This window comes from Clarias gariepinus, chromosome 14 (genome assembly GCF_024256425.1).
Source record: "Clarias gariepinus isolate MV-2021 ecotype Netherlands chromosome 14, CGAR_prim_01v2, whole genome shotgun sequence".
Classification (NCBI taxonomy): Eukaryota; Metazoa; Chordata; class Actinopteri; order Siluriformes; family Clariidae; genus Clarias; species Clarias gariepinus.
In genome coordinates, this window is record NC_071113.1 from 14,000,001 (window position 1) to 14,017,133 (window position 17,133).

Sequence of the window (17,133 nt, forward strand, 5' to 3'; positions counted from 1 at the left end):
ACCAGTTTCCATTCACCTTAAAACACAAGAAGCATTAATCGTGTCATGCTGATTAGGTAATCAACATGAGGAATTGACGTCGTCTGCTAAATAGTCACCTGCACTATGTTGTTGTGATTGACAGACTGTGGCGAGGAGCTCTCTGCTTTGGCAGGAAGAGTGGAGTGCAGCTGAGTGGTCTGGATCAGTCCTTGGCCTTGAGGGGAGACAGCTGCTTGGAGGACTGGCTGTCAAACAGAACGCAGATATTATAAACACACACACAGAGAGAACAGACCATGAATGTAAACAGCACAACAGCTTTAACCCAGGTGTTTTTCCACATTTGTGTAGATTTAGTTAGGATAAGCACACGGAAGCCTTGTTTGATAGTTAGAGTACCTGTAGTTTGACATTTGAATTGGTGAGCTGGATTGTAGTGGTGTTGTTGGGTAGAGAGACCGGCAGCAGGATCTGTGTCCCCGTGTGCTGCGCGGTGAGGAGGGCCTGGGGCTGCCCAATGACCTGCGACACGCCCTGGTGACTGATGAAGAACTGGGGTAAAGGGGTGGCTGTCATTGGGGCAACTTGTTTTTTCTCCAGCTTCAGTACGGATGGGGTGCTATGCGAAGCCAGTGTGCAATTTGGCATAACCGGGCTCTCAGTCTTTACTTTAACTAGTGAAGCAGCTTGATTGATGCTCTTGTTACTGTCTGTGGAGACAGGATTCTGTGTGATCCTCTTCTCCACCTCCAGCTGCATCTTCAGTTCCTCTACCAACCTCTGTTCCTGTTCCAGCTTTCGTAGCAGCTCCTCGATCTGACGCTCTTTCTCATGCAGCCTCCTGTCCTGCTCTTCGGGAACGGCTGCTGCCTGGCCGATACCGCCGCTGCTTTGGCAGTGGGTCTCCGGTTGACCCTCCATAGCATCCTCTCTATTGTTCACGTCCGAGAATGCAGGGGATACAGGCGGCGTGGCGCTCTGGGTCTCAGGGGGCTGCTGAGTAGGTGACAGACATATGGTGGTGCTAGATACCTCCATGGATGCGTTGCAGCTTTGTGTGTTAGGACTGGTATTGGGAATGGACACGGCGCTCTCCTGGTAAGGCCTTAACCTTTCAATCAGGTCTGTTTTGGTTCCGGACACAGGCAGACCGCGCAGCTTTAATTCCATTTTAAGTTCAGCCACCTACAGGAAAGAACAAAAAGATGGGTGACTTGACAAAATAAATTTCCACAAACTTCTCTCTTTTCAACCCTGGTTCTGGACTATATTTTTACTATATTTTACTATATATCCTCTTTAAATGAGTAAGCGTAGTTAATTAGCTGAGTTGGAAGCAGAAAAACACTGAAATGTGCAGAATCAGAGCTTGGAACGTTTGATAGTCAATATAACCAATCATTTACAATATGATCAGGATTCATCATCATATTAATAATAATAAAACACCCTTTTTGCAACATGAACCCCACTGAAGTCATCACCTTCATCTCCTCCAGGTTGGCTGGCAGTGTGCCAGCTTTGCGGTTCGACAAGTTGCTATTCGGGCGTATTGCTGCGGCTGGAGGCAGAGACACCACAATGGAAGCAGGAAGACTTTGCGCACTGTTAATGGCAACAGTGGTGCTGCTGTTCTGCCCCTCAATCACAGGCCTGCACAGGAAGTTAGGGCGGAGGTGGGGAGAGGCAGGAGAAGGAAATCTGTTAACAACATGGGGGAAACAATTTCCTCTGTCGTCCTCAATGACAATAAACAAACCCGGTCATGAACAATGCACGTTAGGGCAGGATAAAATGCAACAGCTCAGGTTAAATAAATCCTGCACATGTTCAGATAGAGACGGAAAAGGAAGCTGAGGAAAAATCTCATTAACTTCCTGCCATTAATAAAGATCAACTGACTTGTTATTGGAAACTAGGTAATGGGTCTGATGCCCAGTGGCAACAACAATATCAGTGTTTCACAACATTTTCCAACTAAAGACGCATTTAGGTGTAAGAGCTATTCATGAAAGCTTTAAAGACAAAAGGTTACCTGATGCAGACAGTCGGCAGATGTCGTCCAATGCATATGATTATTAAGAGTACAGTGACATAACAGTGGAGACCGAGAATGGAATGAGAGCAACAGGAGATCAACTTACTTGAGGGGAGCCGGCAGAATGGTCTGGTAGTTGTAGTGCTGCTGTTGTTGCTGACTGAGGATCTGCAGCTGGAGAAAGAGCTGCTGCTGCTGCAGTAAGCGGGCATAAGAGGAATCCATAGGGACTTCACTGGGCTCTTGTTTCTGATCCGGGGGAATGTACTGATGATATTTTAGCTTTTTCACTCGTGGTTTGGCATCTTTGTTTTTCTTACTGCGACTCTTGTCACTAGCGGACTTGGGCTGACTTTGCTATAAAAATGAAAAGTAAAAAAAAAAAAAAAACAGACTTAAAAATAATCACTTAAAAAACATTAATTAAAATGTTTTTAAAATGTTAATTGAATTGTAGGCTGACTGACCTTAATGAGAGGAAGTCCAGATTTGGAGGGAGGTGTGGTGACTGGATGAGGCGGTGGAGCAGGAGGGCTGACTGCCGGCTCGCTGGGGGAATAATGTTTGAAAAAATCTCCTGTGATCTGTGTGACAGGAGGGCAGTGCTGCAACCACAAGACAAAAGCAAAAAGGATGCTGTATTAAATACACGTTTCACAAGTCTCTACAAAATTTCATACTGCATTCAAAGCAGGAATTATGAATCACCTGTATTAAACTATTTGGTAGTGGTGAGGAGGCTTCCATGGCCTTTGCTTCCCCAGGTGAAGGTACAGATCCATGTGACTCCTGACTGCCTGGCTGCTCTGGAGAGAATGCGTCACCGCTGTCTTCATCAAACTCCTGTGTTTTCGGGTAATGCATCTGACCATCTGCATTGTCAACAGCAGAAAAAAAAAAAGCATATCAACTTGAAATGTTTAGTCACCAGCAGGATGTTCTTGATACTTAGGCATTATTGGCTGTTGAGAACGAGCAATTTTAAAGTGACGCAAAAAAAAGTTTACTTTCCTCCAGATTAACTGAAAAGTTTTGAAACAAAATCTGAACTTTTACTTAATCCATGCAGCTTTTTTTTTTTTTTTTATAAAGGATGATCCTAGTAGCCTCTCACACAAGCACAATGTTCTAGTATCTGTATTAACTGAGAAAAAAAGGTTACTATGTTTACATTTGGGCATTTGCCTAATATCCAGAGGCAGATGCCCTTATACAGAGCAACTTACAGTTTTTATCTCCTTATACATCAGAGCAGTTGAGGGTTAAGGGCCTTGCTCAAGGGCCCAACAGGAACAACTTGGTGGTCATGGGATTTGAACCCGGGACCTTCTGAACTGTGGTCCAAGATTTATCCTAGATATTACACAAACAACCCCTCTTCCTTGTGACCTTGTGGTTAATTCATTTACCAATGATGGCCTCTTTGACACTGGATGCCACAGGCAGGATGTTTTTCTCCACCAACTCCATGGGGCCAGGCCGCTGTGCAATCTTCTCATTGAGATCATCAGCCAGTCGAGCTCTCTTCAGCTTCAGCTGCGTAGCCTGAAGTGATGGCTCTGCTACAGTCTCTGCCAAGAGCGAGATTTAAAACATAAACCATGACCATACCAGTCCATAAGATACTCTCAGTAAGCGTGCGGTGGGAATAACCTACCTTGTAAAATGTGCATGCGCACCAATTCGGCCCTTTCTGGACGACTACCAATCTTATGTTTCAGGAAATTCTCAGTCTGTAGAGAAATAAATGAAGGTTAAAAAGAAATCTCCAACTCCAACCAATCACACTATGATTAATCATAGCCCATATGTACCACGTCATGTGGAGAGATCTGAACAGAAGTAGATGCATCCTGACTTTTTGGGGGGATTGGGGGAGGACTAGAGAATAATGCCCTGCACTTACCCTGGCTCTCTCCAGACTGCGGATCTGTTCGTGGAACGCCGCTGGGCTCTTGAGGGCTGCAAACAGTATAACAAGGAGCCAGTGAACTTTTCCACACAATTCGAACACATGGTACATGTTACAGCTGGTGTGATTGCCCGCTCTCTCATAGTAAAACCAGACCCAGGACGAAAAGACAGACAGACATATCTTTATCTGCAGGAAGTGAAGCTTTAGTGGAATCTCCTTAATCTTAAAGCTGTGCACATGAGGCCAAAGAAGCGTCAGAGGACAAACGTGTGCTTTTTGAGTACTTCAGGCAGGGTGGCCATGAGACGGGGTTATGAGTAACAGTGGAGTGAGCCCTGCTGTGAGACTTTAAAAGAACGCATGCCAAGTTCAGTGGTAATTTAATAATGCTCAATGAGGAAAAATTAGGGTGCTTATAAGAAAAGCATTGTAGACAAAAGAAACCAGAGCACATTAATTCTCATTAAAAAACTCTGTTTGATTTTAAACAATGCTTCCTTTATTTAAAAGAAAAAAAAGAAAAAGAGAACCCAAAGGAGAGCTTTTAACAATGAATAAATGTTACAAAATCTACTGAACCCCACCAGCACATTTTCCAGTATGCACTTTAGTTAGGCAGCACAGTTGAAGCGCACAGGTTGTACTCACGTGGCATGATGCCCTGGTCGACGAGCTGCTCCCGAGTGCGCCGCTGCTGCAGCCGCAACTGAAGGACTGTTCAAAAAAAAAAAAGGGTCACCCTACCAGCACTATACACACTATACGGAAATCATACACACTTCTCTTCTTCTAATAAACAGTATATATACACACACAAGAGCACTGTTTAAAAAGCTGTGCATTTTTTCTATTCAATTTTCCATATTCAGCATGTATACATTTACCAATTTACTAAACTACCCCAGTTCAAGTAAACTGGAAACAAAGCAACATTATTAAAACATGTGTTGCTTATTTAATGAATAATGTAAAACAGAATTATTACTATAATAAACACTGTACATATAAAAGATTAATCAACCGATGCGCACAATAAAGAAAACAACAACATTGTTTTAAAATACCACGTGCCTCGGAAATATTGCTCATGCTACATTCCCCAGTAAGAAATGCCTCACAGTGATGATCTGATAAATACATACAGACCATGACTTTATCATCGTCTTAAACTAAGTCTCAGGCTTTCCTTAAGGATATCTGTGGTATGATGAAAAACATACTACACATGCCTTGTACTCCTTGTTTCATAACAACTTTTGAAAAATTATTGCAAAAGAGGTGTTTATCCTACATGCACACACACACACACCAGCTAAAGTTATTGCGGCACCTTGGTGATCCCAAACCCACAGAACAATCCTAGAGCATTGCTTCTCAGTACACAAGGGTTGAGCGGAGGATTGAGTGATTCCATGCACGGCTGACCGAGTGACTCAGTTGGATTTAAACAGCTGACTTTGTTTGGTTTTCTGCTCGGGGAGGAATATCCATAATCACAATAAGCAGTGCTCAAAATAAAATAGTTTTTTTTCCCCCTCTAACAATCTTTCTAATACCACAGAAACTAAATAGCATCCGTAGTCAGATCCGTTACCGCGGGCTCAGCTCCGCTGGAGAGTTAAGTGTGATCGAACAAGCAAAAGCAGATGTGAAGAAACAAAAGTGAAAATAAATAAATAAATAAATACTGAACTTCATATCCATCTGGTAATAGCGCAGAGAATAAGGCAGCACCTGAGTTGAAGCCGTTCCTGCAGGCAGTGTGGCGTTCGACTCCCAGACACGCCATGATCACTCAGACACTGAGGCTTAAACAGAACCTCCGAGCTTTACATTCCGAACTGTCTTTCCAAATCCACATCCACTGCTTATGTCTTCTCTCATACACCAGAGCAGATTGTGCTGACTGAATGGCTGTTCATGTGCGTGTCGTTATGAGGGTGAGAGAGGCGGAGCTGCACCTTGAACACTCCCACCAACCGCATCAGATCATCATCTCTCCCTGTCAACCTCGCTCATGACTGCAATGCCCTTCTGAGGAGCTGAGCTTCTCTTTATATTTGGGAAATTTACAGGCCAAAGAAAACCTTTTTTTTTTTTTTGGCTTTGGCATTTTTTTTATTTATTTATGTATTTTTTTTTTTTTTTTATAAAATCCTTTTTCAGTCCGAGAACAAAAAACATCTGGAGGAAAATATCTCTGTCTGAAGTGCCTGTATTTCGTTTCTGATGCATACAGCATACCTACGGGAAAACGCTAAATAAAGAAAGAAAGAAAGAAAGGGCACTTCAAGCATACAAGCCTATGGCTGAATGATTGACATAAGCAGTGTCCTGGGAGAAATATGTACACTTCCCTAACGTGACACGGCGACCTCGGCAGAGCAAGCGGCCAGCATCATCAATCTGATGCTGACGTACGAACAGCCAACCACACAGAGCTGTGAATTACTTCATGTGCATGTAACAGTGCTGTAGGTTTTCACATGTCAATCAAGAGAGGCACTGGAGTAATGTTAGACGGAGCCACTCTGCCCCTCTCATACTGGGGATGGTGAGGCATTCCTGTGTGGCTGCCAGTGATAAAGGGCGAGATGCATGCCAAATAGTTGTCAGGAACGTTTAAATCTGCTCTAGTTGATGACACGTTTATCTATATTTATCATATTTTGTGTAAGTAACTCTCCAATAAACAAACAAACAAACACAAAGACAGCACTGACAGCAAATATCCAAAAGACATGGAAGATTAATAAATGTTTAAAGTGTAATTTGTCACACTCCAACCACATAGCGTATATCATCTGGCTAATAAACTATGCAGACTTTAACCTCCTAGTTCCACAAATTAGTCTTCACCAGGAAGCCTTACACTTCCACATTATCCACTTCCTGTCAAAAACTCCCCATTATTGTTATTGACAACCGACAGTATCATTTCAACGTTCTTATCCCCAGATTACCAATTTCCAAAGTGAGCAAAAAAGTAAATGTGTGGGTGTCAATATTTATTGGTAACTAACTCACCGTTCTTGCGTTCGTTAAGAGGTGGTAGGTTCTGGCTGGGCTGCAGTGACAGTTCCTCCATCTCATGGGTCACTGCCTCGCTCTGAGGGCTCGGTACCAACAGCCCCCCTGCGCCAGCTTCTCCCTGGGCATTCATGTCTCCTCCGGGAGGAGTCGAGGGACTCCCTGGAGATCCGCACAAAAGGGCAAGCTCACGGCCAACCCCTGCTGTCTCTGATAAACACAGAGAACCCTGCAGTTTCTGCAAATATGGAGAACAAAGGGAAGGGAAAATAAATAATGAGCCAAAATTGTTCAAAATTTCCTTCCAAGAAATATTGATGCAAAAAATGTAGTATCAATAGGAGTGTATGGATCTGATGATAAACTATTATTATGACTGGTACAGTATAAGCACTCAATGATTGCACTTGACATCCTCCAGCCATATTGAATAAACACAGCAAAGGCTTATGTTTTGCAAATGTCGATAAGGAGTATTCTTTTTCTCCTCATCCACCAGGCAGCTATAAATAAATTACTAAAGACACAAAACCTTCTCCTCGCAGGTGACTGATTTGTCCAGATCAGATTTAAGCTCTAAAAAACATAAATCTAACAAATGGGACTGTAGTGAGCCTAAACAGCAACAGAAGTACAACATGCATTATACAGAGAGCAATTCGATTTCTAAAACACAGCAGAGGGAAAGCGAGGGTTTGGTGTTCCCTTCATTCCTGAATTTGCCTTGCCAATGAAAAGGATGCGGTAAAGTCTGTAATATCGCTTCAGGCATACGGAAGATCCATAAACATTACATCATGACCATCAAAAGTAACCCACACTGAACCGCACAATCATTTCTACTGGTCTACAAGCCTCAAGAAAGAAAAAAAAGAATCAAATCTGTCAATGTATCATTGCTTTAAGTTTCTGACATCATGCTGATTTAATAGTTGAACATATAACATTCTGGGTACACACAAACAAGATGATCATTCATCAAATAAATCGAGCAAAATGTAAAATGTTAGAGCTGCCTTTGTTGATACAAAAAAACCCTGACCACATTCATTAATTCGAATGGAGGAGATTATTACAGTAAAAACATTGTGGCCTGATGTTTCACACTGCAAATTAACAGTGAGTAATTTCTCCTTATTTTTCTTCAGTTCTGTATTGGTTTCCAACACATTACATCACGTATTAGAAGTTATAAAATGATGTATTATATGATGAAATATGGGTATAACTAGGCTACCAGTAAGCATATTGGCAATATTAGTGGCTCATTACCCTTACATCCACAGTAAAGAAACAAAGCATCTTTTATATGTGTATGTATTGGTTAATAGATATAAAGAATACACATTCTCTTAAACAAACATAAAAGCACAGTTTACGTATTGGCACTTTCAGTCATAAATAATGCATGTTCAAGTAACATAAAATGAATGAACGAATGAATAAACCAATGTGATTAGTAAACTGTACAACCTAACTCTTACTCAGTGAAGTTGAGAGAGAGCATGGACACACATCATCTGTCTTCTGCTTGTTTTTCCTTTCCTTCATTTATCACATACGCTGTCTGGCTAAAAAAAACAAGTCACGATTTCCGAAGGGTCAAATTATTGGCCTGCATTAAGCAATGAAAACAACTAAAGAGGTTGCTGAAATTACCGAAATTGGATTAAAAATGTCCAATACATTATTAAAACTTGGACGAATAATACTAAACTGTCAACTATGTTTGTGAAATAAGGTCAGCAAGATGTGGTTTTTCTTATGTCTAGGTCGCCATAAAACCAGTTGGTTTTGAGACTAATCATAAAACATGGAGCACTTGAATAAGGTCATGTACTGTATGAGACCAGACTGACGTCTATTCCTAAGCGATGCACCCATCACGCATAGCGCCCACTACAGGCAGTGTTATGTTCTGGGGTAGCTTCAGTTGGTCCGATCTGGGCTCAGCAATGTCATGTGGCAATAAAATAATTCAGCTGATGACCAGAATGTACTAAAAAAGACTGTTGAAAGAAATATCTGTGTGCGCAAATTATTTAGAATGTTTTAGTACTATTACAAGATACAGACCATTTGTATTTCTAAATCATAACCAATACAAAACAATCTACAGTTTTATCTGTAAAAAAAATAGATATGTACAATAGCTAACAGTTATATTCAAATAGACTACAGATTCACCATCCATTAAAAATGAAATTTGATTCAATAAACAAACAAAGTTTCTGACCAAGGAAAAAAATTATAGACTAAAACATGAACTGAGCGCCACAGCAGTGCCTGAGGTCATAACCTCTAACTTTGGTAGTTTTATTTCTAGCCAGTATTGGATATGGCTGTAGGAGGGAAATCAGTGGCTTATCTTTATTTTTTTTTTATGTGTTCACAATGAAGAATGATGGATTTTGTTTTCGAGTAAACATTGGTAGAAAATATTCACTTTATTTTTATTCTTGTTCCTTGTTTGATATAATTAATGCGACTGTTATGCCCTTAGGTTTTGCTAGATGAAATTTTATGTACTGGTTGTAAAGATCATGTTTTGGGTGTCCCCTGCCCTCTGTTGTTCATTTGTATGGTTAATCGTGAATAACGTACATTACCAGTCAAAAGTTCGGACAGACCTTATAATTGCATGGTTATTTCTGGTGCCTACATCATAAAGCGATACTGAATGCATTCAAAATATGCAATAATATCCTTCGAAGAGCTAATGCTGAGATCTGTTAAAAAACCTCCAGTATTGCTCTAGAATGGCAAAAATAAATCATAATACACAAACACTGAATTAGCGGGTGTGTCCAAACTTTTGCCTGGTACTTTATAATCTTCAAAGTCTATATATGTTGCAAAGCTTTCAACAACAGCTGGACAGGTTGCCTGGTTTTAGTTTGTTTGGAGGCAGTTTACCGTTCTGGAGTCAAGTAAAGACAAAAGTCTGAAAGGCACAATTTGCTACAATTTGTTGTTTGTGATATGTTTGGGAGAAAAACATCTAACGAAAGAAAGAAACATCTAACATCTAACAATCAATGATATTTCATTCCTCTTCTATGAATACCACTAAAGAATTCATCACTCTAAAAGGTTCCTTACCTAAAATACTCAGTACATAGTGAAATCCAGATGTTTTCGAGTGGTAAATAAACCAGAATGCCAGCTGCGTTTGCAAGCAACTCAGTCATTAGAAGCACTTACAAAACCACACATTTAGTAAATCTTTGTGGTCATTGATCTAATCAAAATAACAAGAACCCAACTGAAGTTGGTGACGCTTTCATCAACAGCAAAGAGCAAAGCCTTCTGACCTGAAACCAAGGCGAGAAAATAAAATGCACTCATGGACAGCAGAAATAACTCACATTTAGCTCCTGTGGTTAATGACCACACTTGCCTTGCTCTGGTTCTCACTGTTAAAGCTGTGAAATAATAGAGCAACACAAGTTTAAGAGATACTACTTACTAAAGTTAGAAATAAGAAGAGTGCTTGAAGGTAGGTACTTTCCTACACCAATCAACCATAACATTATTCAACTCTCACCACCATAAACAGCCCTGACCATTTTAAGCAAAAACTCCACTAGCATTCAAAATGTGTGTTATCAATGAGCTGTCTATGGCCAGTTTGCTGGTTTTCTTTTCTTGGACTACTTTTGGTAGGTCCTGACCACTGCAAACCAGCAATATCCCACAAGAGCTGCAATTTGTTTGAGTTGCTTTGACCCAGTTATCTAGCCTTCAAAATTTGCCACTTGCCCATTTTTCTGCTTCCAACACATCAGGTCTTAGCACTTCCTTTAGCGGCTTCTACAGTGGGTACTATAAAGGATGTATTAGACATCAAACTATGCATTTGGGTTTTCTGATATGGGTTTTCTGTAGGGATGCACCGAAATGAAAATTTTGGGCCGAAAACGAAACCGAAATTTTTGGATGCACTTGGCCGAAAACCGATACCGAAACCGAAAATGGCTTCATTAAAAAACATGTTTAAAATATTTTCTTTTTGTTTGTATTAAAAAAATGTTGCATATTGCAACTTTGCTGTCCTCATCTGAAACTTTGAAGTGCTTCCAAACCGCCGACATACTTCGTGTTTGATGCGTAATGACAGCGCGAACGAGACGGGAGGATGGGAGAGGCGTGGCGACAATTTCGCCTTTTATTTTCGGCGCTTTCTTACGTTTCGGCCGAAACCGATAAGGCTATTTTCTATAAATTTCGGTGCATCCCTAGTTTTCTGATATGTCAACGTTTGATTAAAGATATCATTTCTTTTAAAACGTATACATTTTACATGCATTTATGGGCATGACAGCCCAAAAATGCACAACTCACAAAATGCACATATTATTATTAGATCACAAAAACAACCTATGACCCTATGATTCTATGCAATTTCTTTGTCTATATGAAATTTTTTCCCCAATCATGTTTGTATGTTTGGTTAAAATGAAAGAAAATTCAGTTCCCCATATTGGCCAGGCTGTGCTAAAAAAAAAAAAAGTAAAAAAAAAAAAAAGTGCCATTTTGTATTGCACAATCCTGACTCTGTATTTATTTATTAGGACATAGTAAGCTAAAAAAATGGCTAAACATTTGACCTTTAACAAATTATTTTCTATATTTCTATTAATTTCACATTTTAGAGATCTGACCTACTAACCTTAAGAAATAAAAGTCAGGAAAGACCAAGGAAACAGAAGTTGTGTCCAAACACTGACTGGGGGGTTACATTGTTAAAAAAAACAAACAAAAAAAAACCCAAATAAACAGTCAAAATCAAAGCTATGTTTGATAGTTAAAATAAGAACATTGAAAATCCACATGACCGATGTGACAAGAAAAAACAGGATTGAGACTAAACAGCTGTGTAACCAAAGGAAAACCACTTGTTTGTGAGAATAATCAGTAGAAAACTGCTTCCTAACAAAGTGAAGTAGGTTCTATATGAGAGCCAGTTCACCTCTCCCAAATAAAGCGGACAAGAAGGGGGGCTAAATTATGTCAGTGACACCTGACTTTCTTACAAATAATGCACATTTTATTCAAAAATATTATAAACACAGAAAAATAATTTGCACATTATTCATTTATTTAATTGTGTAAAATGGCTAAAAAATGGTAAATAATAGTCATAATAATAATAATAAATGGCTCTGTAACTTTAAGTGTTTATCTCTGATCATCATCATTGGTCCTGAGCACATTTATTCCACAAAGTTTATAATTAAATAAATAAAGTTAATAGTTCCAGCATTATTGATGTTTCTTTTTTCTTTCTTTTTTTTGCTGGATGAAGATAAAAAATTTAACACATATAAATGATTAATTTTTTTTTTGTTCAGGGAGTATCTCTTGAAATCTGTAATACATTTAAATGACCAATATGTTTCTTGTTCCTTCCTCTTTTTAAAAAAATACCTGTAAAAGAAACCAGCTCTTCGTTTGACTTAAAATGCGAGTGATCAGATAAAGTGACCTGACATAATTTATTCAATCCACATTAACAAGACCAAAAGAAAAAAAAAAAAAAGCCTAATCTAATCAAATACAAAATTTATAAAGGTAAAATCTGTCACAGGCAACACAACCAGAAAACAAACTTTTTTAAACATTTTTATGTCAATTCCTGGTTTACAGTAAACAAGCACAAACAAAATTCATCACTGGGACAGATTCCAGTAAATTCTCTGCGTAAACACAAGAGCCTTTAATTCTGGCCAAAAAGAAAAGATATAACACTGACCTGTAACACCTGAGCTAACAAACGCTGTCCTTTAACCTACCTCAGCATGTACTGTGATGTATAACTATAAGATTCCTTCACCTGCTGAGCTGACATGCCTCTGTTTGCATTGCTTGTAACAGATGAAAGACTTTCTTTTTCTGAAACATTTGCATCAGTGACATGATGTGCGTGTCAGGTCATGTGACCTATTTAAGGAAGAACGCTGAGTGAGGGGAAAAAACAATTTAACATATATATTTAAGATATAACTATGATAGTTAGAACATTAGTTTATTTTTTGTAAACCTCCATTTTAAATATTAGACATAATGGATGTCTTAAAAATGACAGATGAGGATTTTATTCATTTCAATATGTTAAGTATAGTGGAGGGAAAACTTAGATTGCACAAGTAGAGAAGTACGCTGAGGCAAGCATCTCGGTTTAGGGAAAAACATTTTGCGTTTCTTCTTCTCCACAGAAGTTGATCGCCGTCTGGCAGAGAGCAAGGCTCGGCTGTGAAAAGCTCAAGCTTCGTGTCCTGCTATACAATAATCCTCGTGCAGAGATAGCATCTTTTTTTCCCCCTTAGCGCCAGCTCGTCATCACCTGCGTGGCTGTGGTCTGTGAGCATATGGAACTTTTCTGTGTGTTTTTCCTCCACACTCTGTTGCAGTACTAAGGCGAGGAAGTCGAGATGCCCGAGTATGGCAAGGGGAAGTACAGCCTGTGCTTTCTCTGAGCCAGCAGGAGCCATCTGTCTGCAAAGAGATCCTGCCATTCTGACAGCCTCACCGTCCTCACGTTTAAAGGGCTGATATGAAGCGGAGCTGGCTACACAACGCATGCAAACTTGCTAAACAAAGCAGAGCCAGCACGCTTAAAGGGTGACGTCAGGGAAGTCAAAATGTGGCAAGGAAGTGTTTTAACGTCAGTGGCCGCTCTAAAGGTTTCCGATGCATCCCAACCTACCAGGGCACACATGCGTGCACACGTGGGTTTGGTGGGTGTGCTTTTGCAGCGAACACTGAAGGAACACTCTGTATTTGTTTGGAGTTTGAGTTTCAAAACAGCCAGCTTCACTTAATGTCTACCAAAAATCGCCCCTCTGATGTTTCAATGTCCTCTGTCGTCTGCCGATTGTCAATTTTTAGATATGACATTCCGGTCTCCAAACCCAATTCCCGTCCCCCCCAGCCCCCGCCACCCCGCCGTCGTACTCGCTCAAGTCTGGAATCACTCGACCGTTTTGTGCTCAAGAAGAATCTGCTGTTGCTTTTTCTCTTTCAGTCTAATAGCCGCTACCCTACTATAATGGAAGCAGCTTAGAGATTCGCTCCGAGTTCCAGGCGCGTCATGCTAGCAGCCTGGAATCCATCGTTAATAATAACCTGAAGAATGTGAGCAAAACATAGCAGAGTGTTTGCTGAAACCTGACTGCCACTTTTCTTATGCCCTGTGCGCCAGTTTTGTAAAATCAGTGTTCCGTTCTCTCAACCAAATCTTCTAAATCATTACTGTAGGTGGTAGCAGACGAGGTGTGTGTGTGTGTGTGTGTTTATAAGATGTTTTAAGTAGTAGTCTTATAACTGCATCTCTTGCTGTTATTTTGGCAGTATGCTCTCACACACGGCTAAACCATATTTTTTGAGTCATGTTACTGACACTTGATTCAGTCCCGTGATGTTTTGCTGATGGATGAAGCGATTGTGCATTATGTTATAATCTTAAATATGATTCAGCGCTGAGTTCATATAAGCACGGTCGCTGTTGCATAACAAATAAGTCATACTCTAACGTAACACACTACTGTAATCACGACTGAACAAGCCAGGGAGTCCACAAAATCTCGAAAATCAGTTACAACAAAGTACAGTGTTTCCCACACATATAGTATACTTGTCCGGGCCGCCAAAATATATTGATGGCCGCCTATGTTTATTTGTCCAGCCTTTTTGCTCTGGTTTTTAAGGACTTCATGCTCTGATAATTAGTGCCATATTTTGCCAAAAAAATGTGTGTGATTATATGTATTTCCTGCTTGATGTGTGCTGTAGACCAATTTTGTGCCAGCAGGTGATGCCGGCCCACTCCGCAGTCTTGTGGGAAACACTGATCTACACAACATTTTTGCCAATTTTATGTAAGAAAGAAAAACAGGTCAATTCATGTATCATGTTCAGCACATAATCTGCGATTTTTCATTCCATTGTATTTGGTAAGGGCTTTATCCCGATTCTGGCAGTTGATACGGGGACTAAACTGAGAACACACCCTGAAGGGGACACGCACACACACTTCGACAGCCAAAAACCCGAGCTCAGGATCGACATCAAAACCCTGGAGCTGCGACTTAACAGCTGTATCACCCATCACTGATTATAATGAACAGATTTCATATATAAAACACTTTCACCATGCTGGAAAATCAAACCTGACACGAGCATCCAGCAAAGGTGATATAGAGCAATCAGGAAATAAAGAGCACTTGAAGTAAACTTAGGACGGTGATGTGAAATGTATGTACACATGCAGCTGTGAGTCGCTCATGCTGGAATGTTAGTTGTGAAGAATGACAGACGGTTTGGAACAGACTCATGATAGCACCTCCATGATATCAGGCTTTCTCTGGTAACAATGACGCTTTGGACAGAGTGCACGAGCTCGACTCAGGATCCAAATGTGTGAGAAGTTCTTCTAAGTTCAAGTTCTAGTTCTATTACTGTGTTTCCTTGTGATGTTTAATATCAGAAATAAATAGCCACACACTTCAGCTAACGTCTACACACAGTTTTAGTTCCCACCAAACTGCATTTAACTCAACAAAATTAGCTCTAGAGTATAATTTAAAAAAAAGAAAAAAAAAAGAAAAAAAGTTTTGTCTAAGCAGAGCAACCAAGTATAACGTCATTTTGTCAAATCTAGCCTGGAAAAAAAAAAGAAGAAAAAAAAGCAGGCTTGTGTGGGCTAGGTGCCAGGACGACCACATCCCTGCGCAGAAGGCAGGCAAATATGAGGCATGACTAATGACCCTGGTAATATCAAAATTGCTCTGAATAATCTGATCAGACCAACTCCAGAAGACAAACCCTTTTGTTTTTGTTTTTTTGCTGTTCTGCAAAAAAACACAAGCAACAACTACCATGTGTTCATTAAAGAGAAAGTAGCAAAAAAACCTGGCACAAGCTAAACGGTTCAGATAGGACTAGTGTGCAAACTGGAGAAAGACTTTCATGCTTGGACAACATGTATGTTCATGTTGTTCAGATTTGAGGGCCACCTTTCCACTGCAATTTCTTAGCAATGCAGGTTAGCAGTGGCTAGTGTGTGTAAAAATCCTGACAGAACAACGACAGCACGCTGGAGGTAAAAAGTGGCAGAACGAACGACCGTGAACAATTTACTGCTATTTAACACTATAAATTGGTAGAAAAATTGTTTTATTTTCTTTCTTTCTATCACAGTGCATTCTGTAAGGAACGCAAATAATACACAAATGTAAAAAATTTTTACATAAAAAGTATTTTAGGCCAGTAAAGACAAATGCTGATGTACCAGATGGTGGCTTTCAGTTACGTTTTTTCGTTCTTTTTTTTTTTTAAAGCTTAGTTTCCACGTCAACATTTAAGATAGTACTTCCAATAATCAATTCATATTTGTACCTGTGCAGTGGGGAAAGGCACATCATGCAGGCAGGGAGAATTACGGACCACATTGTGCAACTTTTCTTCAAAAATTTCCACCATTTTTGACGTGCCTGCTGAATACAGTTTCTATGCATAGTGCATCTTGAGGGACATTCTCCTGGGGACATGCATTAACTAGGCATTGAACAGACGCAGGATACTCGAGGCAGATATTGTGCTTGTGTATGTATATAAAACAAGCCATCGTACAACCAGGTCAACTATCACACCACCAACTGCTGCTTCTGTAAGTCAATACAGTGGGGTCGTAAAGTCCAAGTCTAGATTGAAAAAAAAAAAAGACAAAAATTTACGCAAATTTGTAATATCGAACATGATTGAATTCCTTCATATAAAAGATCAGACTTTCGAAGAGTGTTATGCCTTTACTGAAGCTTTTTTTTTTTTTGTGGAAGAGTCTCTGACTCACTAGATCTCATCACACATGGGTCATCAGGTTTCACACAAACTTGTGGAGCTTGAGTGTACACAGTCATGATGTACCGAATACTAAAAACTCGTCAAGTAAGCATTTCTAAGGGTGTTTTCACATTAGGGCCCCAGGATTGTTTCTGAGAACAGCAGGTTTGTGTCCACTTGAAGAATTGGTCTCGAAAATGATACGGCAAACTTTACTGAATCGGATACAAAAGTAAATCGAAAGTAGACCACGCACCAATCTCATCCTCTGGTCTACAAAGCCATAGCTGATAAAGTAGGAAGGCTTGCTAGGGCGTCGCTGTGG

General features: G+C 40.0%; 1 protein-coding gene across 3 annotated transcripts in view; it reads right to left on the bottom strand.

Annotated features, from left to right (window-relative positions):
• The window catches only part of mrtfba (myocardin related transcription factor Ba), a 33,508-nt gene that overhangs the window by 10,297 nt on the left and 6,078 nt on the right, over positions 1-17,133 (bottom strand). For 2 of the 3 annotated variants that reach the window (XM_053511022.1, XM_053511023.1), the window contains exons 2-12: positions 6,963-7,203; positions 4,584-4,649; positions 3,927-3,982; positions 3,678-3,753; positions 3,430-3,591; positions 2,729-2,892; positions 2,488-2,625; positions 2,127-2,377; positions 1,467-1,683; positions 382-1,167; positions 99-227 (exon numbers count right to left, since the gene is read on the bottom strand). In XM_053511022.1, the coding sequence (XP_053366997.1) occupies positions 99-227; positions 382-1,167; positions 1,467-1,683; positions 2,127-2,377; positions 2,488-2,625; positions 2,729-2,892; positions 3,430-3,591; positions 3,678-3,753; positions 3,927-3,982; positions 4,584-4,649; positions 6,963-7,098 (2,181 nt within the window). In that variant the 5' untranslated portion in view covers positions 7,099-7,203. The remainder of the gene's footprint in view (positions 1-98; positions 228-381; positions 1,168-1,466; positions 1,684-2,126; positions 2,378-2,487; positions 2,626-2,728; positions 2,893-3,429; positions 3,592-3,677; positions 3,754-3,926; positions 3,983-4,583; positions 4,650-6,962; positions 7,204-17,133) is intronic. The other variant, XM_053511024.1, reaches the window with a different exon arrangement.